The sequence below is a fragment of the Phalacrocorax aristotelis genome, chromosome 1 (assembly GCF_949628215.1).
Source record: "Phalacrocorax aristotelis chromosome 1, bGulAri2.1, whole genome shotgun sequence".
Classification (NCBI taxonomy): domain Eukaryota; kingdom Metazoa; phylum Chordata; class Aves; order Suliformes; family Phalacrocoracidae; genus Phalacrocorax; species Phalacrocorax aristotelis.
The window spans coordinates 30,125,431-30,149,546 of record NC_134276.1 but is presented as its reverse complement, the minus strand read 5'-3'; the positions used below and the strand labels follow the sequence as shown (position 1 = coordinate 30,149,546).

The window sequence follows — 24,116 nt, the reverse complement described above, 5'->3', positions numbered from 1 at the left end:
TATTGCATTTCTAAGAGCCTTTGTTAGCTTGCATTTATTTATACTGTGCAGCACAGATGATGAAGATTTGTGTGTATTTCCAGAAAAACCCATTTGTTCACTGCAGTGTTCAAGGTCATAACTGTTCTGGGTCTTTCTTGTAAACTTGCTCTTCCTGTTTATTGGTATTATTTAGAGCAAGCTGTCCGGCTGATTTGGTTTAGGGGCCAGATCCTGTCCACAGGACAGCTCTGTCTAATCTCTCCCTCCTCCTCTCCAACTGGAATAAAAATTGGTTATAAAATTTTCTACCCACCACTGGCTTCTGAGTAAATTATTAAAATACTGTCCTCCATGTGTGCTGCCTCCCTCCGGATGCCCAGTAATTGGGACATCTCTGAACTAAGTAAACTGCCTAATCTGGTGCAGATTGTTAATGATTTACATTTCTTGATAACTGCTCACAAATTGTGTATATCCCTCCAAAGCTCACTGTGTGTATTTGATAAGAAGACACAATTCACATGTATTAGATAGGACTTACTGGACTGTCAGGTCATTCCACCTGGATGTTTTCAGAGTGTCTCAGATACCAGAACAGGAGAGTAGGAGGAGGAACTGCTTGACACAGCAGAACACACATGGATTTTGAAGCCAAAAGAGTGGGGTTTAGTTTGTGGGAAGCATATCTCATGGCTTGAGGTAACTGGACCTATCATTTCAGTCTTTTTGCATAGGAGCTTAACCGTCTGCAAGGAAAGCTGTCCCTCCCTTTCCTGCCCTCAGTGTTCAGAAGCAATCCTGTCTGACCTGTAAATAGCCAAGCCAGAATTACAAACCTGATTAAATTTTTCAGGCAGTGCTGAGCCTGCAAGGCAGTGGGATCATAAAGGACCCTTCCCTTATTTACTGCCTTTCCCCCATCTCAGCTCATCTTTTTCCCTGGCAGATGCTGTGAGCTGATTTTATGCTTTAACTAATAGCACAAGGATTTACTTGCCCAATGGGTGGTCTCTAGCTGTCTTTTACCTTGTATTACCATTTAAAATCTGGTGTCCTCTGCCAAGGTCAGTGATAGATCTAGTCTGCTTCAATCTGCTGCCATCCTCTGCTTTCAACAGCCCTCAAATAGCCCAAAGTCATTATTTCAGACACCTTCGCACTGTCCATGCCTATACTAATAGCCTTCTGCTGGAAGGCAACATCTCTGAATGAAGTGGTGTGGAACAAGCTGTGTTCATGTGCATGCAACCCCTCTGCATTAACTCAGGCCACTGTGAAAATATTGTTTAACTCGAATATTGGTGATGTGTAGTTGTCTTGGTTAACACCAAGTTATCCTTTCCTAAAGAGAAACCATACAAATCATCTCTTGTTGCTAGTAGAATAGCTTAGTCTCTCCATGTCTTTACTCTCCAAATCTTTACTTTAACGAGGATTGCCTGGTATGCTAATAGTAGTAACAGGCACTGCACTGTCCTACCCATGATACAGGTGTACAGCACGTACAGCACTTATGTGCAGCATACGCTGTGTCTGACGGTGTGGCACAGTGGATGATGTGCTCTTCATACCTGCATATGCACTGTGCTGCTGTTGTAGACCAGCTCTGTGGTACGTGTTATGAAATGGTTTGCATCTGTTGTAACTTCCCCATATCTGTCAGTGTTCTTTTATGCGAGTTCAAGAATTATTACCTGTCTGAATTTGGGCAGGCTGGTGCAGGAGCTTACTGAAAGGGAGATCTCTCATAAGGAACCGTGTCTTTATTCAGGGTGGGGAAAGCTGATCAACTTTTTCCCGTGAACGTGTACACTTGCTCAGTAGGTAAATCAGCAATGATGTAAAGTCCTTGCTTTGAAAGCACTCTGCCTCAAATCCCTGACTTCTGTGAATATATAAATATTAACACCTTTATTGTGATCACCATGCTGAATAGCATGACCCAGTAAGAACTTATTACTTTTGAACTTAAGGATGTTGCCTTTTCTATTAGCTTGGAATAAGATCTAAATGTGAGGGGCTGCAAAACAAAGAGGCAGATCTTTAGAGCTGATTTTTTTTTTCTCAAGGCATCAAATCTGTTTCTTCCAAGACAAGACTGATACTTCCCCTATGAATGGCAGCAATAAAGACCTGGAGAATGCAAGCTGAGGTCACATCTGGACAGGAATTGCAGTGGACTCTTCTTGTAACCCTCTAGAGGAAAAAAAAGTATGTAAGATAAGCTAGTAACAAGGTGCAAGCAGAGGGCTTCCAATAATGTTTGGTGCTTTTGCCATGAACTGGAAGCTGTCCCTTGTTGCAAAGCAGAAGTTATCTATAAGGCATGACTATAAATGAACAGGAGCTGCTACATGCTTTATTGGTTTGGTGGACGGGTAGCAGTCACCTAAGCAGTAGCCTCCTGTCATCCACAATTCTACCAGACGTCTTTACAAAGCTGCACTGTAATATATTGCACCACTTCACATATTCAAATAATGTGTTTTTCCATACCTGAGGAGGGAGTTGGTCTTGTGTCCTCCCTATGCTTGTGTCATCACATAATAACGTGGCTTTCCTGTCCCATCTTCACAAGGAGAAAGTGTGATGTATACTGTCAAGGTTTGCCCTGGCCTGTGATTGCCTGTGCCTGTTGCTCTCCTTTATCATTTTCTTTCCACCTTGCTTTGCCAGGAACATGTGGTTCTGTGATTGCCCCTAGAAGCTGTGGCTGGCAAATCCTCTGTTCCCTCCCCTACCAGTGCAGTCTGGGCCTGTCATTTGCCCCAGATTAGCAGATAAACTGATGGAGTCTGGAGAGATGTGAAGAACTGCAGGAGAACATAGTAAGTGGATAGCAGCATATCGCAGAGAGAATCTAATATTGATAAATACACATTTTTCTCACATGTATTTTGTACATTTCTAAATCATGCCAGTGTGAATACAAATCATGTACAGCTGGTGCCAAATAAGCAAATGCTGCTAGGGTATGTATAGGGAGGAGATGGATAAAGAAAAGAATGATAATTCTTTTATAATTCAGCAGGTTTGTCTGTGTCTGGATTGCTGTGTTTAGTACAGAAGATGCCAGTTCAGACAGGATATTGCCTCATTAAAGGGATTGGAAGCCAGGTAAGGAAAAAGGACACAAGAAGAGCTTTCCCAAGAGATTGGAAAGATTGATTACTTTCAAGAGGAAGCATGTAAGAAATTATAGGAATATGCACAGCAGCTAACTGGTGGAGAAAGCAGAGACAACAGAAGCTTCTAATCTTGTAACACAACAACAAGAGGATGTTCACTGAAATTAGCAATTAACTGCCTTAAAGATGGCAGAATAAAATTAACACAGTATGAAGTTGAATGCTGAAGAATGGGAAAGCTGTAATGAGGCTATATGAAAGAAGCAGCTGGATGTGAAGAGGGGCTGCATGTTTGAGATGGATTTTTTTTTTTAATAACAAAACCTAAAGTTTAGTATGTAATGTTTAGTCTTGCGATAGAGGTTTGAAGACAGTTTCTATTCACTTGCGTTGATTTCCATCTCCTCACACAACCTCCATGGGAATGCAGAGGTGACAAACTATGGCTGTCTTGTAAGCCCTTGAAATGCCAGATCACCTCTAAATTGCAGAATCAGAGGTTTGGGCTTTTGCTGGTACCTCACAAGGCACTCCTCAGTATGTGTGATAAGAAGAAATCTGAGAGCACCTGGCAAGGCGCGCGCTGCAGGGCTGCAGTTCCTTTGCAGCTGAAGAACAAAACTTTCAGGACGGGGTTGGGTTTGCATTGCTTTGCCCTGCTTTCTCTGTCCGTTTTTGCTGGCACTAAAGCTGCTGGGCTTGCTGTTTTCCCTCCCAGAGAGTTGTCCAGCTGGGTCAGAGCAGCAAAATGGCTTCTTGCCTCCTCTAGCAGAGCAAAGCAGGTAGGAGTTGGGTTTGTCCAAGGACAGTGAAAGTATCTCTGTGTTGGGCTGCCCTGAGAGGAAAATAGCAATAAGCAGAAAAGCTGAGAGAACATTCTGTCACCTGTGAATCATTGTTTAAGTTCAGTAGTAAACTGGAGGAACTGGAAATGGGATTCATCTGCAGAAAGTCCTTGCTCAAGGACAGCATTTCCAGAGGTGTCTTGATATGGTGCGGAGCACACAAGTACGTTCCAAGTAGATGTGTTTGCTGTCTCTGGGAAAAACAGTGCCATAACTGTTCATCAATATTTGAAATACAAAAGCCTATCTGTTCTTAGAGAGGGTGTTCCAATAAGCCTTCAGCATCTATAGCCACATGTGACCAGCTGACTGTCCCATTTCTTGGCTAAGGAAGTTACCTATACCACACAGGTATGAAGGTTGGGTTGGGTTGGGTTTTTTTTTTGCATAAAGAACAAAATAAGAGAAACAATTAAAGAGAAAGTTAATATAACAACAGAAATACATGTGTAAATTGTGAGGTAATGACTTAGTGGGAACTGTGTGGATGTTAGGACTTAACAGCTGCTTGCTTGGAAAGGGGTTTATTTTCATCGGGATATGATTGATGGTCTTCTCAAAATCCAAGAAACAGGTTTTCCCCTACAACTTTATGTTGTATGAATTAAATGTTAGGTGCTTTCTGACTGAGTGTAGTAAGTATACTGTTAGTGGAAAATAACACTTTTTCAGGTGGTGTGTGCTCTTGTCTTTTTGCAGCTAGGACCCTATTTTCCTTATACTGGGATTCTCAAATAACTGCAATGAAGGATTATATTCTGTTTAATACGTCAAATATACTCCAAGAAGCAATGAAGTAGTTAATGATTTAATTTAGTCTTTTGCAATGGATGATGCAGATGGCTTGCATCCAGAAATTAATATGCTGAGAGACAGCATCATCCTATGGATGTGGAAATATAGGTTCCTTCCCCCACAGTAAATGCATAATTTACTAGATGCTGCACTGTATAGTTAACCAGGGAGGGCATTTATATGAAAAAATAAATTGAGGCCTAAGGGTATGACTGTTTGAGCCAGGATGTCTTGTCTTCCTCCTTATCCCTTTATTACTTGCAAACTTTTTTCTTCTGCATTCATCTCTGCTCCCAGGTGCTGTGCGGTTTTCTTACTGACGTCATGGTATCATTTCAATGCGGAATGGGAAAGAAGAGTAAAACTGAGGAAATTCGTTCTGGCCCAGCATACTAGCATTTATGTTTGTTGTAAATTCCAGCTAAGGACTTCATTTAGTGCTTGGGGTCAAATATCAATCTTCTCCTGTAAATTAGTCTATTTATGAATAGAATTTCCTAGAAATGTCATGCTGGTTGCACGTATATTGAAAATGGGTATGTCCAGCTTTTGCTTAATAGATTCAAAAGCATAAGCTTACTTTTTTTAACCTGTTGAGTAATTAATTCATTTTTATGTGGAATGAAGCATGCATAACTTAAAAATTAATATTAACTTAGCCATTAGCAGCTTGGGGAAAGTGTTGTGTTCTTCTAGACAGATGTTTCTGTTGGGCAGCTGGAAGTGTGCTGATGACCTGGTAGGTTCTTGCTCTTTGCCTTTGCTACATGGACAATTTAGAGGGGAGCTGGAGGGTCGCTTTCTTGCAAATTGTGAGTCTGCTAGGTATTTTTAGCATGGTTCCACTGAGCCACTTATTGCATAGCAGGTCTGTATTTTAATCTAATGAGGATCTTTCTAACAACTTCCATTACTGAAACATTTGAATGTGGGAAGGAGGTGATAGTAGTTGGATTGCAATAATTAAATCATCCAGTGCGATTACCTTCAAAAGGTTGTGTGTTTATGCTTCCTGAATGCAAATGTGAATTGATCAGTACAAGAAGTACTGAAGCTGCATCTGTTCTAGAAGGAAATAATTTGGTGGGGTGCAGGCGAGGGGTGTATGTGGATAAGAGGGAGGGATGATAATTTTGTTACCCCAAAGGTCTGTAAGGAAGACTGATGCACAGGTCTTAACGAAGGAGTTAATTTTGAAACTTAGCTTGAAATAATCCTAGTGTGGTATAACACTCATTTAATAATTCCAAAAGCTGTAGGTTGATGCTCACTGAGAACTGCAGCCCTGCATTTACCTGCATTTGCAGATAAAATTAACTTCCCTACAGCATTTATGCTGGAATGTCGTGTAGTCACTGCACTGCTTCATATGATACATGGTGAGCAGTGCTTTTGTAGAGCTGCTGAAGACCTGAGGCAGCTCAACTCTCTGAAGCTTGTCCTAGTAACCTCAGGGTAACACAATATTTTTCTGTGGTTATGACTTCTGGTTCTTTTTTTTTTTTTTTTGTCTTTTTACTTGCCTGAAGTTTCTGCAGTGGAAGGTGGTCAGAATCTGATTTTGGTCCAGTGCCTGAACAGCAAAGCATGCACTGCTTCCGGGCATATGTGCTTGGGTAACTGGAAAAATCACTGAACTACATTGCTGATTGTCCAGAAAACTGAAAAATGGGTGGAAACTGTTTCTCAGCTGAGTAGTAAAACTGTCATGTCACTATCATTTTTTGAGTCATAAAAATCCATTTCTCCTGAGATTGTCTCCTATGAATCTTTGTTTTCTAGTCACTTCCCACAAAATACTCGAACAACCCTCTATGTAAACCAGAACTGTGTTAAATAAAGTGATGTCTCTTTCTCTAAGTACCACTGACAGTTATAACAGTTTTTCCCTGAAAAATCCATGCAATTCTATAGCTGGATATAACCTACCAAAACTTCTATGCAATATGCATTTGCATGTGTTTACAGCAGCATGAATTAAGGAGGATCTGGGGAACTACAGGCCTGTCAGCCTGACCTCGGTGCCAGGAAAGGTCGTGGAGCAGATCATCTTGAATGCCATTATGCAGCACGTGCGGGATCAGGCTCAGCCAGCATGGGTTTATGAAAGGGAGGTCCTGCCTTACTAACCTGGTCTCCTATGATAAGGTGACCTGCTTAGTGGATGAGGGGAAGGCTGTGGACTTTGTCTACTTGGACTTTAGTAAGGCCTCTGACACTGTCTCTCACAGCGCTCTCCTGGAGAAGCTGGCTGCTCACGGTTTGGACAACTGTACTCTGCACTGGGTTAAAAACTGGCTGGATGGCCGAGCCCAGAGAGCGGTGGTGAATGGAGTCAAATCCACTTGGCGGCCAGTCACGAGTGGTGTTCCCCAGGGCTCGGTGTTGGGGCCGGTCCTGTTCAATATCTTCACTGATGATCTGGATGAGGGGATCAAGTGCACTCTTAGTAAGTTTGCAGACGACACCAAGTTGAGTGGAAGTGTCAGTCTGCTGGAGGGCAGGAAGGCCCTGCGGAGGGACCTGGACAGGCTGGATTGTTGGGCCGGAGCCAACAGTATGAGATTCAACAAGGCTAGGTGCTGGGTCCTGCACTTTGGTCACAACAACCCCATGCAACAATACAGGCTTGGGGAGGAGTGGCTGGAGAGCTGCCTGGAGGAAAAGGACCTGTGGGTGTTGGCTGACAGCCGGCTGAACATGAGCCGGCAGTGTGCTCAGGTGGCCAAGAAGGCCAATGGCATCCAGTTTGTGTCAGGACTAGTGTGGCCAGCAGGAGTAAGGAGGTGATCATGCCCCTGTACTTGGCACTGGTGAGGCCACACCTTGAGTACTGTGTGCAGTTTTGGGCCCCTCACTACAAGAAGGACATTGAGGTGCTGGAGTGTGTCCAGAGAAGGCCAACAAAGCTGGTGAAGGGTCTAGAGAACAAGTGTTCTGAGGAGCAGCTGAGGGAGCTGGGGTTGTTTAGTCTGGAGGAGGCTGAGGGGAGACCTTATTGCTCTCTACAGCTACCTGAAAGGAGGTTGTAGCGAGGCAGGGGTCAGACTCTTCTCCCTAGTAACAAGTGATAGGACGAGAGGAAATGGCCTCCAGCTGTGTCAGAGGAAGTTTAGGTTGGATATTAGGAAAAACTTCTTCACCGAAAGGGCTGTCAAACATTGGAACAGGCTGCCCAGGGAGATGGTTGAGTCTCCATCCCTGGAGGTATTTAAAAGAAGGGTAGACGTGGTGCTTGAGGATATGGTTTAGTGGTGAACTTGGCAGTGATAGGTTAGTGGTTGGACTCGATGATCTTAAGGGTCTTTTCCAACCTTAACGATTCTATGATTCTGTGATTCTGTAAATGGGGAAATACCTTACAAAGCACGGTTTGAGTAAGGATGTTGTGTAAGCTTTGTGTGGAAAAATTCCTGCCTTTCAGACCATCTGCCTGTGTGCTTGGCATACTGTTTTGTACCATGTTTTTTTCCTGAAGTTAGGTGGTAAATGTGTACAGTACTTCAAGTTTGCAGTTTCTTCCTTTACCTTTGTCTTACCTTTACAGTGCCTTACTTTTGCACTAAGGTTCATTCCAAGACTTTTCTGCCATGTTCCTCCTAAGCAAGAAAGGAACTAATAAAGTGCTCTGTGAGATCATTAACCTCTGAGCTTAATTTGCACAACACTTCAGTAGCTCATTCCCTGTCTTCTTTGGAGCTGTTGACTCAGAATGAGATGATTCGTTATCATCAGTTTTATATAGCATGTATACTTTAATTTTTGTAGGATCCAGAGTCTTGCTGAGGTCTGTGGCAAGAAACTATACTGGTGACTCTCAGAATGGATGAGGGAAGAGATGTTCTCAGGGGAGGATTATGAAGGAGAGCAAATAAGACTCCATAGATTTAATAAGGAGAGTCATTAAAGGTAGCAAAAATCAGATTCATTGCCACCAGCTGATGGTCAAAAAAAGTCTATGAGTGCACCCCCTTGTGCATTTCTTCCCTACCCTGCTCTTTGCACCAGACTGCAGAGTTGTTCCTGAGATCCTGTTCAGCATCAGGTGGGGTGCCTGCATTGTAAATTCTGCATCTGGCATCATTGTGTGGCAGAAGAAATGAGAAATCTGGGCTTTTATCACCCCACGTCTCACAAGTCCTGTGTAGAACATTATAATGGAGATTGCTGTTGTGATGAACCTCGCCTAAAATGTTCTCTGCTAGCCTGGGCATGTATAAAATCAAAGCAGTGGCATTTTATATCACTGGGTGGGATTGACAGTGCACTTGAATGTTCGAGGACTAATCAGACTCCTTCCCCCTGCACAACTGGTGCCTGAGCTACTGCTGCCAGATCCAGCTGCCTCCACGTAGTTTTTGGTGTGCTCCCTGTGCTGTTCACATCTAGGACTGCATGCAGCCATTATTTGGTTCTTCTCCCTTGCAGCGATCATGTTTCTCTGGTGCTTCTGAGATTTGCGCAGGAGAGTTTCTGGACTGGTGGCAAAGGCAGCAGCGTTTCAGCTACAACAGTAGGATGTCAAAGGTGTTGGCTGTTGGGAGCTGGCCCAGCTTCCCTCTTGAAGCCAGACCTTACTGCTCTTAGGCTTTGTTGCAGGGCTTGAGGCATATAAAGAGTGCAATTATTGCTCAAAAAGCTTTTATTTTATAGGAAGCCCAATGCTTGAGTTACAGACCGAGGTTACAATGAAGATACTGTATATTCTGGAAATGCCCTTATGTAATCACTAAGAGAGAGCCTCTCTATAACATCCCTGAAATAAAGCCCATTCTTCAAAACTCTCTAATCTTTTCCCCATTCATTGTCCCCCTTTCCTGAACTAGTAGCTCTTGCACTTCATTTTAGAAACTGAACCTGCCCTTTTGTAAGAGGAAAGAACCAAAAACAGTTCTACAGTGATGTACAGTGTCTCATAGCCTTAGAAAGAGTCCAGTACGGAAACCCTTGAGTAGTTTGGCTTAAATTGCACGTTTGTACATCAAAACCAGTGAAAATGAGGTAGAACCTGGAATGTGCCCCAAAATTGTAGGGTGTATGCAGAGCCCCCTCTGTCAGAGCTGTGTGATGGGCTTTGTGGAGACTAGCATGGGTGAGTCCGAGAGACACAGCCATGCACTTCCCTGGGTCGTTGGGGTTGGGTGGGGTGGTGATGTGGAAATGTTGGGGGTTTGGGTTGGGTTGGTTTTGGTTTAGTTCTTTTTAGGGATAGAATGATGATGAAGGATAGTATGAGGACCTCTTGGTGCCTGAAGTTTTGGCAGTCTGCTATTAAATTTCTTTTTGTTTTCCCTGAAACACAGGCTGGCTCAGAAATCAGTTCTGGTTTTGACTTTTGCTTTCATATATTTTCTTTCAAAATCTATCAGAGAAACGAAACTCCTCATCACTAGTTCCAGTACACTGGCAGTGGTTCACGAGCTGCCGCTAAATGTGAAAGAACTTTTGTTCTTTCAGAAAATCACAGTAGTAGCTCATGTCATTAATTGGTGGGAGCCAGAATCTCTTCATATCTCTTGCCCACAAAAGTCCCTGGAGAAGTTGGGGGCTTTATAGTACTGTAGTATCTTTAATGCAGTTGTTAGAAGTGGGGTAAGGAAAAATATTTAACGGCAATGTCTCTCTGTTAAAGGCAGTAAAACTGTCAGTGCTGTACTTGGACTTCAAATACTACTATCGTCATGTTTATTTAATGACAGCAGTTAAAGCTTTTGCTGTTTCCAATGCAGATATTTAGTTTCCAGAAAGACGTGGCTTTTGAATACTTCTGAATTTTCTATCATTGGGTATTTAGGAACAGGTGGAGTTTTAAAATTTTTTGTTTCAACACTAAAGAAGACTTCAATACATTGATGGTGAGAATTTGTGCTAATACTCCGTTAGGTATGCCTGAAACCTCACAGAGTGCACTAATCCTGGATGTAGTATTATCCTAATCTCTTTTCCTTTCTGTTAATTAAATAGCTAAATGAGCATTTTAAATAAATTTCCAGTGTACTTCCTTTTCCTATCTGGAAACTGTTCTGCAACTGTGTTAAACCAGCTCTGTGGTTAGGACAGCTGACAGAAGAGGATATCTTTATTTTTAACCATGTAATGTCATTTGCACTGATGACCTAGCTCCCTTTCCCAAGGAGCAGTAATGCGCACTGGGCAGGCGTTGATCTCTGAATGAGTCTGATACGACTTTAAAAGGTGACAGATGAGTTTTATTCTTATTTGTAGTGAGCACCTGGTACAGAAATTTTCATTTCACACCTTGTACTAGGTTTGATGCTTACACTTCTTGGTCTCTCAGCAAGACAGGAGATCAAAAGCCCCATAATATAATGTCCAAGGTATAAACAATAACAAGGAGTATGTTAAAAATGCCATTTAAAACAATTTCCTGAAGCCCAAGAATACCTACACATCACCACACACTTTATCTCTGCTGTGTTATATAGCTGTCTGCTGGGCATCTGGCCTGGGGCGTGAAGGCAATAGTGTGTTACACGAGGGCATCTCAGTGAAGAGAAATGATTAGAAAGGCAGGAGTGAGGAAGGAAAGCATTCACAAACAGGAAAGGAGGGATCTGTTATGGATAACTGATATATAGGATTTATTTACACTGTGCAACTAGAACTGGTGGTTTTACAGATATTCTGGAGAAACGGAGTGGAATAGGGATGACTTGTTTCTCAAGGTAATGGTGGTGTTGGATCTCCTTACAACAGAGTTCACAGTATTGCAACATGCGAACATCTTGGGACAGTGCTTAGACATGTCTAACATGTCTGTACTGTATGCAACACCTGTATTTGTCTTTTCCCTTAATCTTACGCAAGGCATGAAGGAGAAAAGACAGGAGCCCTGCCGTTGAGTCAGTCCCAGAGACTCAGCTTTCCAAGTGACACCCAGTTTTCCAGCAGTGAGATGACAAGAAGCTCAGGCCAGAATAGGGACCAACAGAGAATCTTAAACCTACCCAGCAGCACTGTGCAGACTTCCATGGAGCACACTGTGACCTAAATACCCAAACTAGGATTTCTATGAGCAAAATGTCTTTATTGGAAAGGAGATACCATGGCATGCACCACTGATTGAATGAAGTTTCTGTATATGGTGAAGCACAGAGCTGCCATGCTGAGGTGGATGTGCTGCCGTTGACATAGGCACCTCCGTGAGTGGTGGGTGCTCAGATGAAGCCTACCTCCTGCGCACGTGCACAGCCTAGCAGTGCATTTGAGACCTGCCGGTACAAGCACAGCCACTTTGACTTGAGACACATGCTCTTGCGCATAATGGAGAGAAGCAATTATTCTTTTAAAATATACATTTTTCACATCCCTTTAATATATGAAGGTGTAGCCTGTCTTTTGCATGGCAGAATTATTTCTGTATAGCCTGTCTCATTTAAAAATAAATAATCTTTGTTATGAAAAGACCAGAAGAGTGTCCATTGATTTGACATGTTCTAAAAATCTTTCCAAGTCAATTCACTGGCAACAAAATGAAGGGACAACTCATTTCCATGGTGATGCCAACTGAATCATCTAGAGCAGTTGAAGAATGGCTCCTGACCTGGGTGGATGCTGTGTTTACATCCAGTAACGACGCAACCAGCCAGTACTCTTTGTGCTGTATATCCATTAAAAAGCTTGTTTTCATTCATGCTTGGTTTTTTTCTTTGCATTCTTCAGAAGCTTCAAAAGCTCTGGTTTTCACATCTAGTGGATAGTCTTGTGTTAAGAAGTATACAAAAAAGTGCAGAACTGCAGCTGAAAAAAAGATACTCTTTTCCAAGAGTGTTTGGCTTCTCCCAAGTTCAGTTGTTGGCCCAGTTTGTTAGCCTGAATCTACTTTGAGAAAAAGTTACCCTGACAAGTTTAATAAACTGAGATCAGTTTTAATTCTTTTAATAAGATGCCTTATCTAATCCAGTGATCTTGAGAATAAAATAATGAGTCATCATTTTCTGACATAACAAAGAATTTTTATGCTTTTACATCAGATATATATAGATATTGGAATTCCATTACAATGCTTAACATACCTTTTAAATGCTTGTTTTAAAGAGATGCATAGTAATTGTCCTTTATTTTAAAATAAATTGTTTACAGGATCTTTCATTTTCCTTTATTTAAAATTATTTACTGGGGAGGTAAGTATTTCTGTAATGAGTTACAAGAACTGACTTGCTGGTTATGTTCTCTTTCACACACCTTAGAGTTAGATAACATCCTTTCGTGCTCTTTTTATTCTTAGAATGCTTTGTTTCTCATTTTGCATGAATTAGTCATTGAATAGCAATCTGTTCAACTACATCATGAAATGAGTGTACTATGTGCCTACAGAAGAGACCTGCACTAGTAAAAGTAGTTTCAGTCTTAGCTAGGAACCTCTACCACTGTTGTTGGTTTGGTTTTGGTTTTTTTAAGCAGAAAATATTTTTGTTTCAATATCATTCATCTAGCAGTCTTAACACTAATATAATTGATGAACTAATTAGTAAGTCTGTAGTGGGTACAGCTTAAGAAGAACACAAAGTATCCAAATTATTACCATTTTTGCAAATAAAATTTATTTCCTTGAATTTTGAAAAAATCTTTTCTTGTACATAGTCCTTTTTTTACAAGCTAAATAACCTACACTATGTTGCACTGGATTTATTATTTGTCAGAACCTTAAAGTGGAGAGGAGAGGCAACCTTGTTGAAGGCTGGGAGTTTTGAAATGGGTAGCACTGAATGTATGGATTGAGATGGTCAAGAAAGACAAGTCTTTCACAGGGTATTGGTGCACCCCCTCAGGCTGTTTCATGTTGAGTTATTTCAGCTCCCTGTGGTTCACACCATCATTTTTTTTTGTGTACACTCATTCATTCCCATAATAACTTCACTTGCCAAGGATGAACACATTAGTAAGAGCTCACCTGTTTGGGAAACAGGGCAGCTGATCTGCTTCCAGAATTACAGTGACCACCTTCTTAGCAAAGGTGGACCCAAAGGTTTTGGACCCCATCCCAAATCTGGTGTACAGCCCCATGGCTGTGGGTTTCTTCCCAGACCTGTGTGCTGGTGTCTAGAGTGCTGCTCTGACAATAGCTACGGTTAGCTACACCAAGGAATGACAAAGGATTTGGCCCTATCGCCATCAACAATATGATAGCGTTGTTATCAGCTGGTGAATTGTCCCTGAAAAAGTATTGGTGGTTTTGCTTCAGATCAGCTGAAGAGCTGCTGATGTGTTCATTGCAAAAAGCCATTAGACTTAGGAGGCAATTATACTGAATTTTGTATGTTTTGAGTAATTTGTGAGAGCTTTTTAACCTTGGGACTTGCTGACCCAGTGAAATATTAGTTTTTAGAGTCACATGCTGTATCAAAGTGTATGCCTGAAACATTTCTAAAATTATGCAGCTTGTCTGGTGCCCAAATATGCAGCTCTCTGATTTATTTGATGAAAAATTAGTTTGGATGAAGGACAGGATGAGCAGAAACCTGATTTTGGATATATGCAATCCAGGAACACATAGTGATGCAGCCCTTACCTTGAAGCTTGCAGGATAGATAACTAGTTCTTGAATTGCTTTATTATATTGCATGGCATCTCTCTTTAGGCTCAATTTGTGTATGTAATGTCTTAGATAAATTGATGTTGCATTGTATTATATTAATTACATTAATGTATTGCTCTAAACTTTTACTGGCTAATAAGGGCAGAAATTTGCTGTTCCATGACAGTGGGGTAACAGTAGGAATGACCATGTAGTCTCTTCCAGAAGCTATGTTTCCATGTGTTTCATGAACTGGGAAGAGCCATTCTTGCTCGATTTTACACAGACACACGCGGACGCGCGGACACACGCGGACGCGGACACACGCGGACGCGGGCGGACGCGGACACAGACCACCCCCCCCCCCCCCCCCATATACTGTCAAGTGCAAGTTACAGGTTTGCTACAGGAAAATAAGACTTATGTTTAACAATAGTTTTTTTAGATCACTCTTGTATCTACTATTGCGTACTAACTTTGGTGAAAAAGACTAAAAGTGGGTGACAGGTTAAAATCTGTTGTGCTACAGTAACACCATGCTGTCTTAAATAACTGAATTTTCTAGAGAAGGTTAATACATTTGATGTAAATCAGTAATGCATGGAGTACAGTATTATATGGTGAATTTGCTAGTTAAAATTAGAGATTATAAGCATTTGAGGAACAGTAAGGCAGGTAACAGTTGGCTGTAATTAAGATGACAGTGGTCTATGCAGGAACAAGCAGGAGATTACTGGTTGCCTGCTGCTTTAACCAGTGATACTGTTACTAGGCATGTTTTGATGAAATCAGCTGACGAAATAAATATGAGAGAGAGCTTCAGTTAGAAAGAGGCTTCAGAGATTGGACCAAAGCAAGTGGAGGACACTGAGGACTGAAATAATAAATAATAACCCAGATGGTACATCAGTCCAGATCCTCTGCTCAGGAAACAAGCAAAAAGTGTCTCAAGTGTGTGAAGGGCTTGGATTGAGTGACAGGAAACTGCCAGTATGGTGAGAAGGGAAAAGCAATCCTGAGATACATTGGGAAGGTCTTCTAGCAGAGGGGAAACCACTGATGTGCTTGTGGAAAGGCCTGGAGCACTGCGTGGTTCTAGGTGCCTCTATTTGAGGATGGCAGTTCCAAACTGATGGGGCAGAGGAGAACTGCCAGGCTGCCTGTCACCTGGATCATCCTCTTCGGAGAAGGATAAGAATTTGGCTTCTTCAGCCTGATGATCAATGGGCATCTGATAGCACTCTGAGTACACTGAGGAGAGGGGAAGGTCCTGAAGCTGAAGAGCTCATTGTGGCACAAATGGACATAATATTAGTAAATAGAAGCTGAAAACCTCAGAAACTCATTCCCTCGCTTAGAGGTTTTCCTGAAGCAGAACAATGAAACAACAGGCAGCAGAGGGAGCAAGGCCTACCCTGAGAGCAGGGTTAAGGCTTCTGGTGGAGACTGGATGGGCTGATACAGGTGTGCTTTCCTGGGCCACCTAGGGTGTCCCAAATACTCATCTGAGGCCTTGAATGACCAGTGGTGTTCCAGCCCTTGGGAAAGGCGAAGAACAAAAAGCCATAGCAGTTCCAAATACTGTTGTGACGTGCTCAGCCGAGATGCTGAGTACTGCATGGAACTAAGGAGTGGGCTACCCTCATCACCTTAGAGGTTAATCTGAGGTTGATGTATAAGGCTGCTGTAGGAATTATTTTCCCACTCAGCAAAATAATTGAGTTTTTAAGGTCTTGTGCATTCATTGTCACCACATTGTTTTCATTCGTGGTTACTTTTTCATTTTTCCTCATGTGTGTGTTGTGTTTTTTCTTTTGTAGAACAGTTCGTGTCTGGCTGAAGAGAGACAGTGGGCAGTACTGGCCCAGCATATACCATGCCATGCCATGTAAGTATAAGGAGATGTTAGCTATCTACTGTGTATTTGCAAAATGGCTTTTCTGGTTTTGATGACGCTTCATGATTATGACCATTTGCAAGCTTACCACTCCCTATTAAATATTATTCTTGAACAATCCTCTTGGTTTCTGTGAAATTTTACCATGTTGCCCACTAATGCTTCTGAGAGGCATCAGGGATTACAGCAGCAAAAGGATACAGATATGCTAGCAAGGGATGAGCATTTAATGCAAACATAGATTAAAAAAAATGTGGGAGCTCAAAATGTAGTCTTGCATTCTGCCACTAATGGAGTCCATAAAGCTTTGCAAGTCTCCAGTATAAATCACTCTGCCCTTCCTACACATGTGTTCAGTCCATTAGAGTGCAATGGTAAATGGTTTTATTTGATAAGAACTTAACATCCTGCAGCAGCTAATATGATAGAGAGGATACTAGGCAGGGAAGGCAGCTCTACCAGTGAAGAAGCAGAATCATTTTACCACTGCAATTAAACATGCAAAACCAAGTCTCCCTGATGGATCCCTCCAGTATGATCTGCTGCATGTCTCCTCTCCCGAAGAGAGTGTTCAAACTTTAAAAGAAACTTCTGATCAATGTTGATTTTTCCAAGAGACAGTTGAAGAATTCACAGCCCTAGCTATTTGTCATAGCCCCTGTAGTTGAGTGCAGGAGCATAAGTGCCGGTCACCAACAGCAGGGGTATGCTGATGCTCCTCAGTCAGCTTCAGATGTGCTGGCTAGCCTGTCTTTGGAAAGCTTATGAAGCTGACCTTAAATCCACAGATTGGGGAGCATTTATCAGTCCCACTGAGGTGTTCGTACTGTCTGGAGAAAGAATTATTTTAAGCTAAGATAGCTAGATTTACAAGAGCCATCTATCTCATGATACATAAAATATTTAATAGATATAAGTTTTAGTACCACAGCAAGGTCAGCGTGGGACCTTAGACTGACCATGGTGTTTGACTGCCTTCTCTAAGAAAGCATTCATTTGATAGAGGGGAGAATCTTTCTTCTTCCTTTGGTGATGGACTAGCTCATAAGAATATGTCAAGCCTCAAAGGTACTTTCTGCTCAAGATTTTGCACAAAAAGGTATTGGAAACCAGCTAATGATGTGGCAATCTGTGGAGCTCTGTCACAATCACTGAGTTTCCTTGACCTGTCCTAAAAGTCTCGCTTTCCCCAGTCCAACTGTTATGAAATGGCTATGTTAGCAGTTTGCAATGATTCTTTTCTTTTCCTTGTGATGTTTTTGCATAGATTTGCATTTTAAAATCTTGTTAGGTCCTCCTCTCATCTTAGCAAGGCTGCATTATTGCCAGTAATAACAGCTTCACTGGAAATGATGGAGTAGATCCAGATCCACTCAAAGGGGACTATTTTAAAGCTCCTTCATAAATTTGAACACCTGACACTGCTCCTTCGCTTAGAAGGCTGGTAAGCTTTTGGGCCATGAGATATTAATATTATGCTGTGTTATTCACCAGTTTCAAGAATGATAGGTATAATTCACGACTGGATCAATGCAGATTACATTGTCATCAGCCGTGGCTTAAAGCCATTGGAAATTGTAGGAAGGGCACTGAGTCAGCCTCTGCAGAAATCTGCACTTGACTGGAAATGATTGTTTTATCTGTTTCTGTGTGGATCACCTTTTTGATGGTCCTCTGCTTTAGGTTCATGTTCATTTTTGTTGACTAGAGAACAATGACTGCCCAGAGGTTCTCTGTGTAAAAATGTAGTGGGCACGATGGTGCCTTTGTGCTGCTTAGCAAGTTGAGTGTGGTGGTCCCACCTATAGATACACCATTATCATGACTTGTGACTTTGGTTACAGTGGTGCATGACCCACACCCTTTTATAATTTGATGTCAGGTAGCCTTAATAACTGAGTTTGCACCCTGGGTACTCTGGGAGGTGAGGAGGATTAGGAGTTGGGCTGAGTCATCCACGTGCTTTGGTCAAACTCTGCACCCAAATGGGGGCATCAGTGCATTCTGAACATGAAACCCATGACATACCTGGGGAAAAGGTCACAACGGTAGATCACTTCTGAGTAGGGACACTCACTGCTCTTTAGAGGTAGGATTTCCCCAATTATGAAGTGTTATGCCCTGCCTATGGGTGTTTCTCTGGTTGAAAAATTCTGGGCGATATGGTGGCCACACTTTTGATCATCATCTCTAGCCCATGAGAAGGAAAGAGCTGTGGGTATTATATACACTGCTATATCGTAAGGCAAACTAGGTAAGCTGGAAACCTCGCTAATGCATCTACTTCACACCAGTGTTGTCTCAACAACTGTATTGACAACAGACCTTGGACGAGCAGGTTAACCCTCGTCATGGTTAGATGTGTACCCTTCGTTACACATGTGCAACACGGATTATAGATGTGTAACCATGGTTAGATGCAGTCTGTGTACAGGACAAAAAAAACCCAACTTAGTAGATACAAATTTATGAAAGGGAAAGGGATTGTAGTCAAGAGAAGTAAGCTTTGGCAAAAAAACCCACCCACCCAACCAACCAAAACAAAAAAAAACCAGAAAGACCCAAACCCAAACCAAAGAAAAACCTCTCACAGATGTGGAACGGAGTAAAAGATTTATTGTAGTGAGGAACAGTGGAGTATCTAGTCTTTGAGGCAGATAGTAGTACACTGTCTGTCTTACGATGGTTTTCATAGCTAACACTTTGCTTTCAACAGGAGGGTAAAAAAACCTGCAAAGCAAACATGCTACTTCAGCCTTAAACTATGCCACTTTTAGGCACTTGAGGTCCCAGACACTTAGAGGTCCCTGAAACTTCAGGTACTAAGTTTGTATATTGTTTCTACTTCTGTCAGCCTCTAATAAGTAGTGACACACTGTTGAGAGCATAAAGTATGTAACTGGACTTTTCCTCCATAATTCATTTTCCAAAGGCTAAAATCAGTGTGTGTTTGCCCCGTACTTAAGATAAAAACTACACCCAGACTTCTGCATCAGTAATATCCTGCTTGTCCTCTGAAATAGTTCAGGTCAATCTTTTTCCAGTCTGAAGTCCAAATCATAGCTAGGTACTGAACTAGCAGGCCTTCAAAGTGCTGTTATTTTTCTTGGCTATTATTTAAAAAGGATCTTAAGCATCTCAGAAGCTTAGGGTTTGGGGGGTTTTGTTTTGTTTTGTTTCTTTTTTTTCCTCCCCTTCTTCTTGATGGGCCTAAGTGCTTAAGTATCTGAATGTTATCTTATTTTCACTAAACCATAAGCTGCTGCAGTCTTGTTACAACTGGCATCACTTAAACTACATTGGTGTAGCTAATGTGGACATAACTTCAGTGCTGACATAATGATTTTTCCAAGAGCATGTGTTAATGAAGAATTCCCTTAGGAAAACCACTATAGCAAAATAAGTATCTATACATTGCCATGACTGTGTACACACAGGTCTGGAATTTAGAAGTGACTTTTGGTAATCAGCCCATGTCAAGCAGTTGCTTGCACCTTTTGTGTCTGAAGTATTTCAAGCTATTTGGGAAAAACATACTTTAAAGAGCTAATTTACCTGAGACTTTTTCTCTGCGAGCTGTTTATTGCCTTCAGAGTAAAGTAGCTCTTTCAATGTATGCACAGTGTCTAGCGTCTGAAAGCTGATATGTAGAATATGCCCGTTCTGGCATTAAGTGCCTTTAAAAGGATTTTTTGTTTATTCTGCTTAGAATTGCTTTCCCTCCTGTCTGTTTTCCTGTCTCATTCTGCTACAACCCTAGAAGCCTCAATATGAAGTAATGCACCACCATCCGAAGGCATGATTTGAGTTTGCCTTTTCTGAGGGAGAGGTATAGGAAAGAGCAATTTTGTCAGTGTTAGTAGCCCTAATTTAAGTGTGTTGCTTCTGGCAGTTTCCTTGAACTGAAGCCTTTTCTTCGATTTAATTCAGTCAACCCTTCCAGGAAAGAAATAAATCGAGGTGCCTGCCTGGATGTGGGTCTAGTATGCTTTCTGCATCTGGTGGTTGTCCTTTAGGAAATGTTTCAAGGCGGAGTCACTACTAAAGGTAGAACAAGTTTTTTAAACAGTCAGCATAAACTCTCCTCTTCCTCATATAGCTTTGCTACCAACTAAACTCTCCAGGACGATTTGCTGAGCTCTGGGCTGTCTGATCCTAGGTGAGACATTACACAAATTGAGAATATACCAGATACACAATACTGCAAAAGAGAGGACTCCAAGCTTGCTAGTAACAAAAGCACTGTGAGTAATCATAATGGAGAGTAGAAACCAAGAGGTGGGAGGGAAAGCGGAACTAAAAGCATATCTGACTGTACTCTGTATTTATAACAAGAATATGGTTTCAAAAAAGACTCATCACTAATGAAGGAGCAAGAATGCCTGCCCCTAGCTGCTGTTGGCAATTGCTGCTGAAAAATGATTCCTGAAGTTTTCTGTTGGGACAGCAGGACTCCCAGCTGTGTTGAGCAGTAAAAATTATCTCTGCCTTCTGAATGCAACTTCACAGTTTCTCAATTAAGCCAAGCATAGCTCTTGAATTCTTGCAGGAAAATTCTGGTTTTACCCTTGATGTGAACCCTGCCAGGTCCTTGAGGGAGCATAGTATGATTGACTTGTGTGCAATTTAAGAGTATATCCTGATGTTTATTAGAGTAATATTGATGTAATAAAACAATGGCTTGTTTTCAGTACAGTCTTTTATTTTGACCGTAGTGTGTGATACTGTCATAGCATTGTCTGTGGTGAAACTAGAGTGGGGGACAGTTGGACCTGCAGTACTTAATATCTGCTGATATGTTGATTCCTACAGGTTAACTTTCCTACTGCAAGTGTAGGATGCAAGCCTCTGACATAATACAATGTTTTATTGTCAGTAAAGTTCAGGCAACTGTAAAAAACTAAATTATTCAGCTAGGTAATCTCTCAGATTTATACTGAAATGTCAGGTGCCTCTTTTATCAAAACACCACCACTGGTCTTATATGACATGCCTGTTTCAGATAACTAGTAAGAAAAATGAAGGAGCTGGAGCAAGAAATAGCTATTGTTCTGTGCCCTAATAGGATAGGGTTGAATGAATTGCAAGAATGCTTTTTTTTAAAATGCTTGTCTATTGCAAGGGGCAAAATGCTGAACAGCATCGTAAAGCGTGTTAGCTAGTTTTAGGCTTTCCAGAACTTCAAGAAAATGAGAATCGCATTTTGTTAACTTCATCAACATGTTCATTTTTTTCAGCTCCATGTTCATGCATGTCTTTTAACCCGGAAACCAGAAGGCTGTCCATAGGTCTAGACAATGGTACAATCTCAGTAAGTACATCCAAAGATTTCTAGTTGAAATGCTTCCCTTTTGAGAAGTATATTTATGATGTTGTGGTGAGGATATTTTTGCTAGTGTTTGGGAGAGACTTTTTACTGCTAGTGGAACTGAAGTTGTAATGTAGAAAATGTAGATTATTACAAATTTTATTCCAACTGCCACAAAGAGAGTGAGTGGGGTTTACAGTATTTATTAGGCAACTCAGCAAACTGTCTTAATTTGCATATCTCTTTAAAAATAACGCAGAAAAAACACTGTTGTTTTATTAAATTTGAGTGCCTTATTAATCGTGTCATACCAAAGTTTTCTGAGAGCAACAATTAAGAGGGGAAAAATCATCTGAGAGACAGAAGGTGCATTTCTGCTCTGTATCTAGCTGCTTTTCCAAACTTTAGGGTTCAGATTTTGTTTTCCTCTCACTTCCTTCAGAGGAGTTACTTCTAACTAACTGGCAGTGCTGTTGCTGAAAGATTTGGTACATCAATGTCTAAGAGACATCTCTGTACATGGAAAGGAAGCAGGGTATTAAAACAAGAGTCTGTCTTTTAGATCTGGGACAGAGGGTAGCAGTTGACCTTATTCATTGGATTTCTCTTGTGGGATGATGAGTAAAGAGCTATATCACTTTGTGGGAGGGTCATGGGTCAGAGAGGTATTTTTCATCTATGCCTCATCAATAGACTCCTTTTCCAGTTTAAAATCATTTTACTGTCATTTCAGATTTTTACTGCTGTTGTCTCTGCCTTGTGGGCTTTATAACTGAATGAGTATTTGCAGGCTGGCATAAGGGCAGCTGTCTGTAGCAAAGCCAAGATAGTATTTGGGAAATTTTTGTAAACTGTATTGGTCTTGGTTATAAGCCTGGCACCTCAGAAATTTGTATGGTGCATTTTGAGAAGGATGGGGCAGCAATGCTATTGTCAAAGAAAGATGTCAAAGATTGGTAAAGCCACCTGAGGTGAGCTTGTATGGCCACTTTTCCTTGTGAAACAGGAAGATGATTTTTGCTTCTACAAAGTTGAAGAGATTGTTTTCAACCTTTTGTAATTTCTCAACATGAAGGCTGCACAAATATTTCAAGTAGACTGTTTTCTTGAGCAAAAGATTGTCTAGCAGCTTGGTTGAAGAGCAGTGGTACCTGAAGTAAAAAAATGTTTCTATGGTCTTTTTTTTTTTTTTACCCTTTGCAAACTTTTTTTTTTTAAGAAATGACATTTCTGTTACTTTATGTCTGAAGGACTGCCTGCGGTCCCTTTTGGAAGCCAAAAGACCTTATCATGGTCATAAATTCTGAAGTGGAGAAAAACATGCTTTAATGAGTGCAAGTCTCTCAAGATACCACGACAAGAAGCAGCAGAGGGAAGTTCTATTACTTGCAATAGACAAGAGACTTCCACAGCAAAGATGGGACTCCTTGCCTAATTTCATCCACCTGAAAGTTAGCTTCCTAGGTAAAATTAATCATTAGGTTCTGTAGCAAGTAGAGGAGAGGACAATTGTCTTTAGAGGTACCCGTGTTATTTACCCTAGAAACTGTTTTAGAATGGCATAAATCACTCTCCTGATTTCTGGGGAGATTTAAATGAGGGATTTAGTTTTAGAGGTAGCTGAAGCTGAATTAAATTGATCTTTTTTGCTGACTGTGCTTGTGTCTAGATGAAGCTGTTACACACTTCAAGCAGGGCCACAAGGCCACCAGGGCACCAGAATAACCCTTTCAAAATTCTACTTTGGGGGTGGTACTTATTAAGATAGATTCATCTTACACATCATTTGATCTTGCGTTGGTTTACAGGTTTGAACATAAACAGCACTTTGAATGCCTGAGACTGAGGCAGGCTCTGCCTGCTCATGTGCACCCTTTCCCTCTGCCACAATGCGAAGTTTACTGTTTTTTCCTTCAAGAAAACAACATAATAGTTTCTGTGCTCTCCTAGGTTTTGTACTTTATAAAGTGAAAACACTGTAATCATTTTCTAGAGCTTTCTTTGCAACAGACCAAGAGGTAGGGTCTGACAGTAGATTTAAGAGCCTTAATTCTCTTCCATTTCTGAAGCAGGCTTGTTGTTCTCTGGAGGACGTGGTGAGAGTGCTGTCAGTCACTTGTGTTAACAGGACAAAATCAAGGCTTTAAGGAGATCCACAACATGCTGTCAAAATGTCATCGTCTATCACAGTACAAACTGTAAATTCTCCGGGATGGGAACTAGGTTGTGAGTGGGTAACACATAACTAATATGTAAAGATTATTAACGCTCAGAAATGCATTCAGTTGCCTAAGCAGAGGTCTCTAGTGCTATTTTGGGATGCATCAGTTGGCATCCACCTGCAGCTCTGGAAAGGCACAGGTCTTCCTTAGACCCTGGACCATGTCAGCTGTCCCCATGGCCAAGGACTGTGAAATGGCACACACCTGAGTATGGGTTTTGCTTGCCTTAGAAAGAGTAATTTGAAACAAGATGCTGATAATATTTCCAAGGTGAGGATTTACAAAGGTCTTAGGCACAAGAGAAGTTTGTGGTGGGTGTATATGTTTCAGCATGAGGGAGGTGTGCTCCATGAAGGAACAGTTGAGTCTTTGTACAACAGTGAGCCCTAGCTTGGACAGTC

General features: G+C 41.5%; 1 protein-coding gene across 6 annotated transcripts in view; it reads left to right on the top strand.

Moving 5' to 3' along the window:
• The window catches only part of WDFY2 (WD repeat and FYVE domain containing 2), a 78,425-nt gene that overhangs the window by 29,741 nt on the left and 24,568 nt on the right, over window positions 1–24,116 (top strand). For 3 of the 6 annotated variants that reach the window (XM_075086219.1, XM_075086211.1, XM_075086203.1), the window contains exons 2-3: window positions 16,109–16,176; window positions 21,423–21,496. In XM_075086219.1, the coding sequence (XP_074942320.1) occupies window positions 16,170–16,176; window positions 21,423–21,496 (81 nt within the window). In that variant the 5' untranslated portion in view covers window positions 16,109–16,169. Of the gene's footprint in view, window positions 1–16,108; window positions 16,177–20,115; window positions 20,233–20,284; window positions 20,345–20,406; window positions 20,430–21,422; window positions 21,497–24,116 lie in introns of those variants that run through there. The other 3 variants (XM_075086226.1, XM_075086206.1, XM_075086234.1) reach the window with 3 other exon arrangements.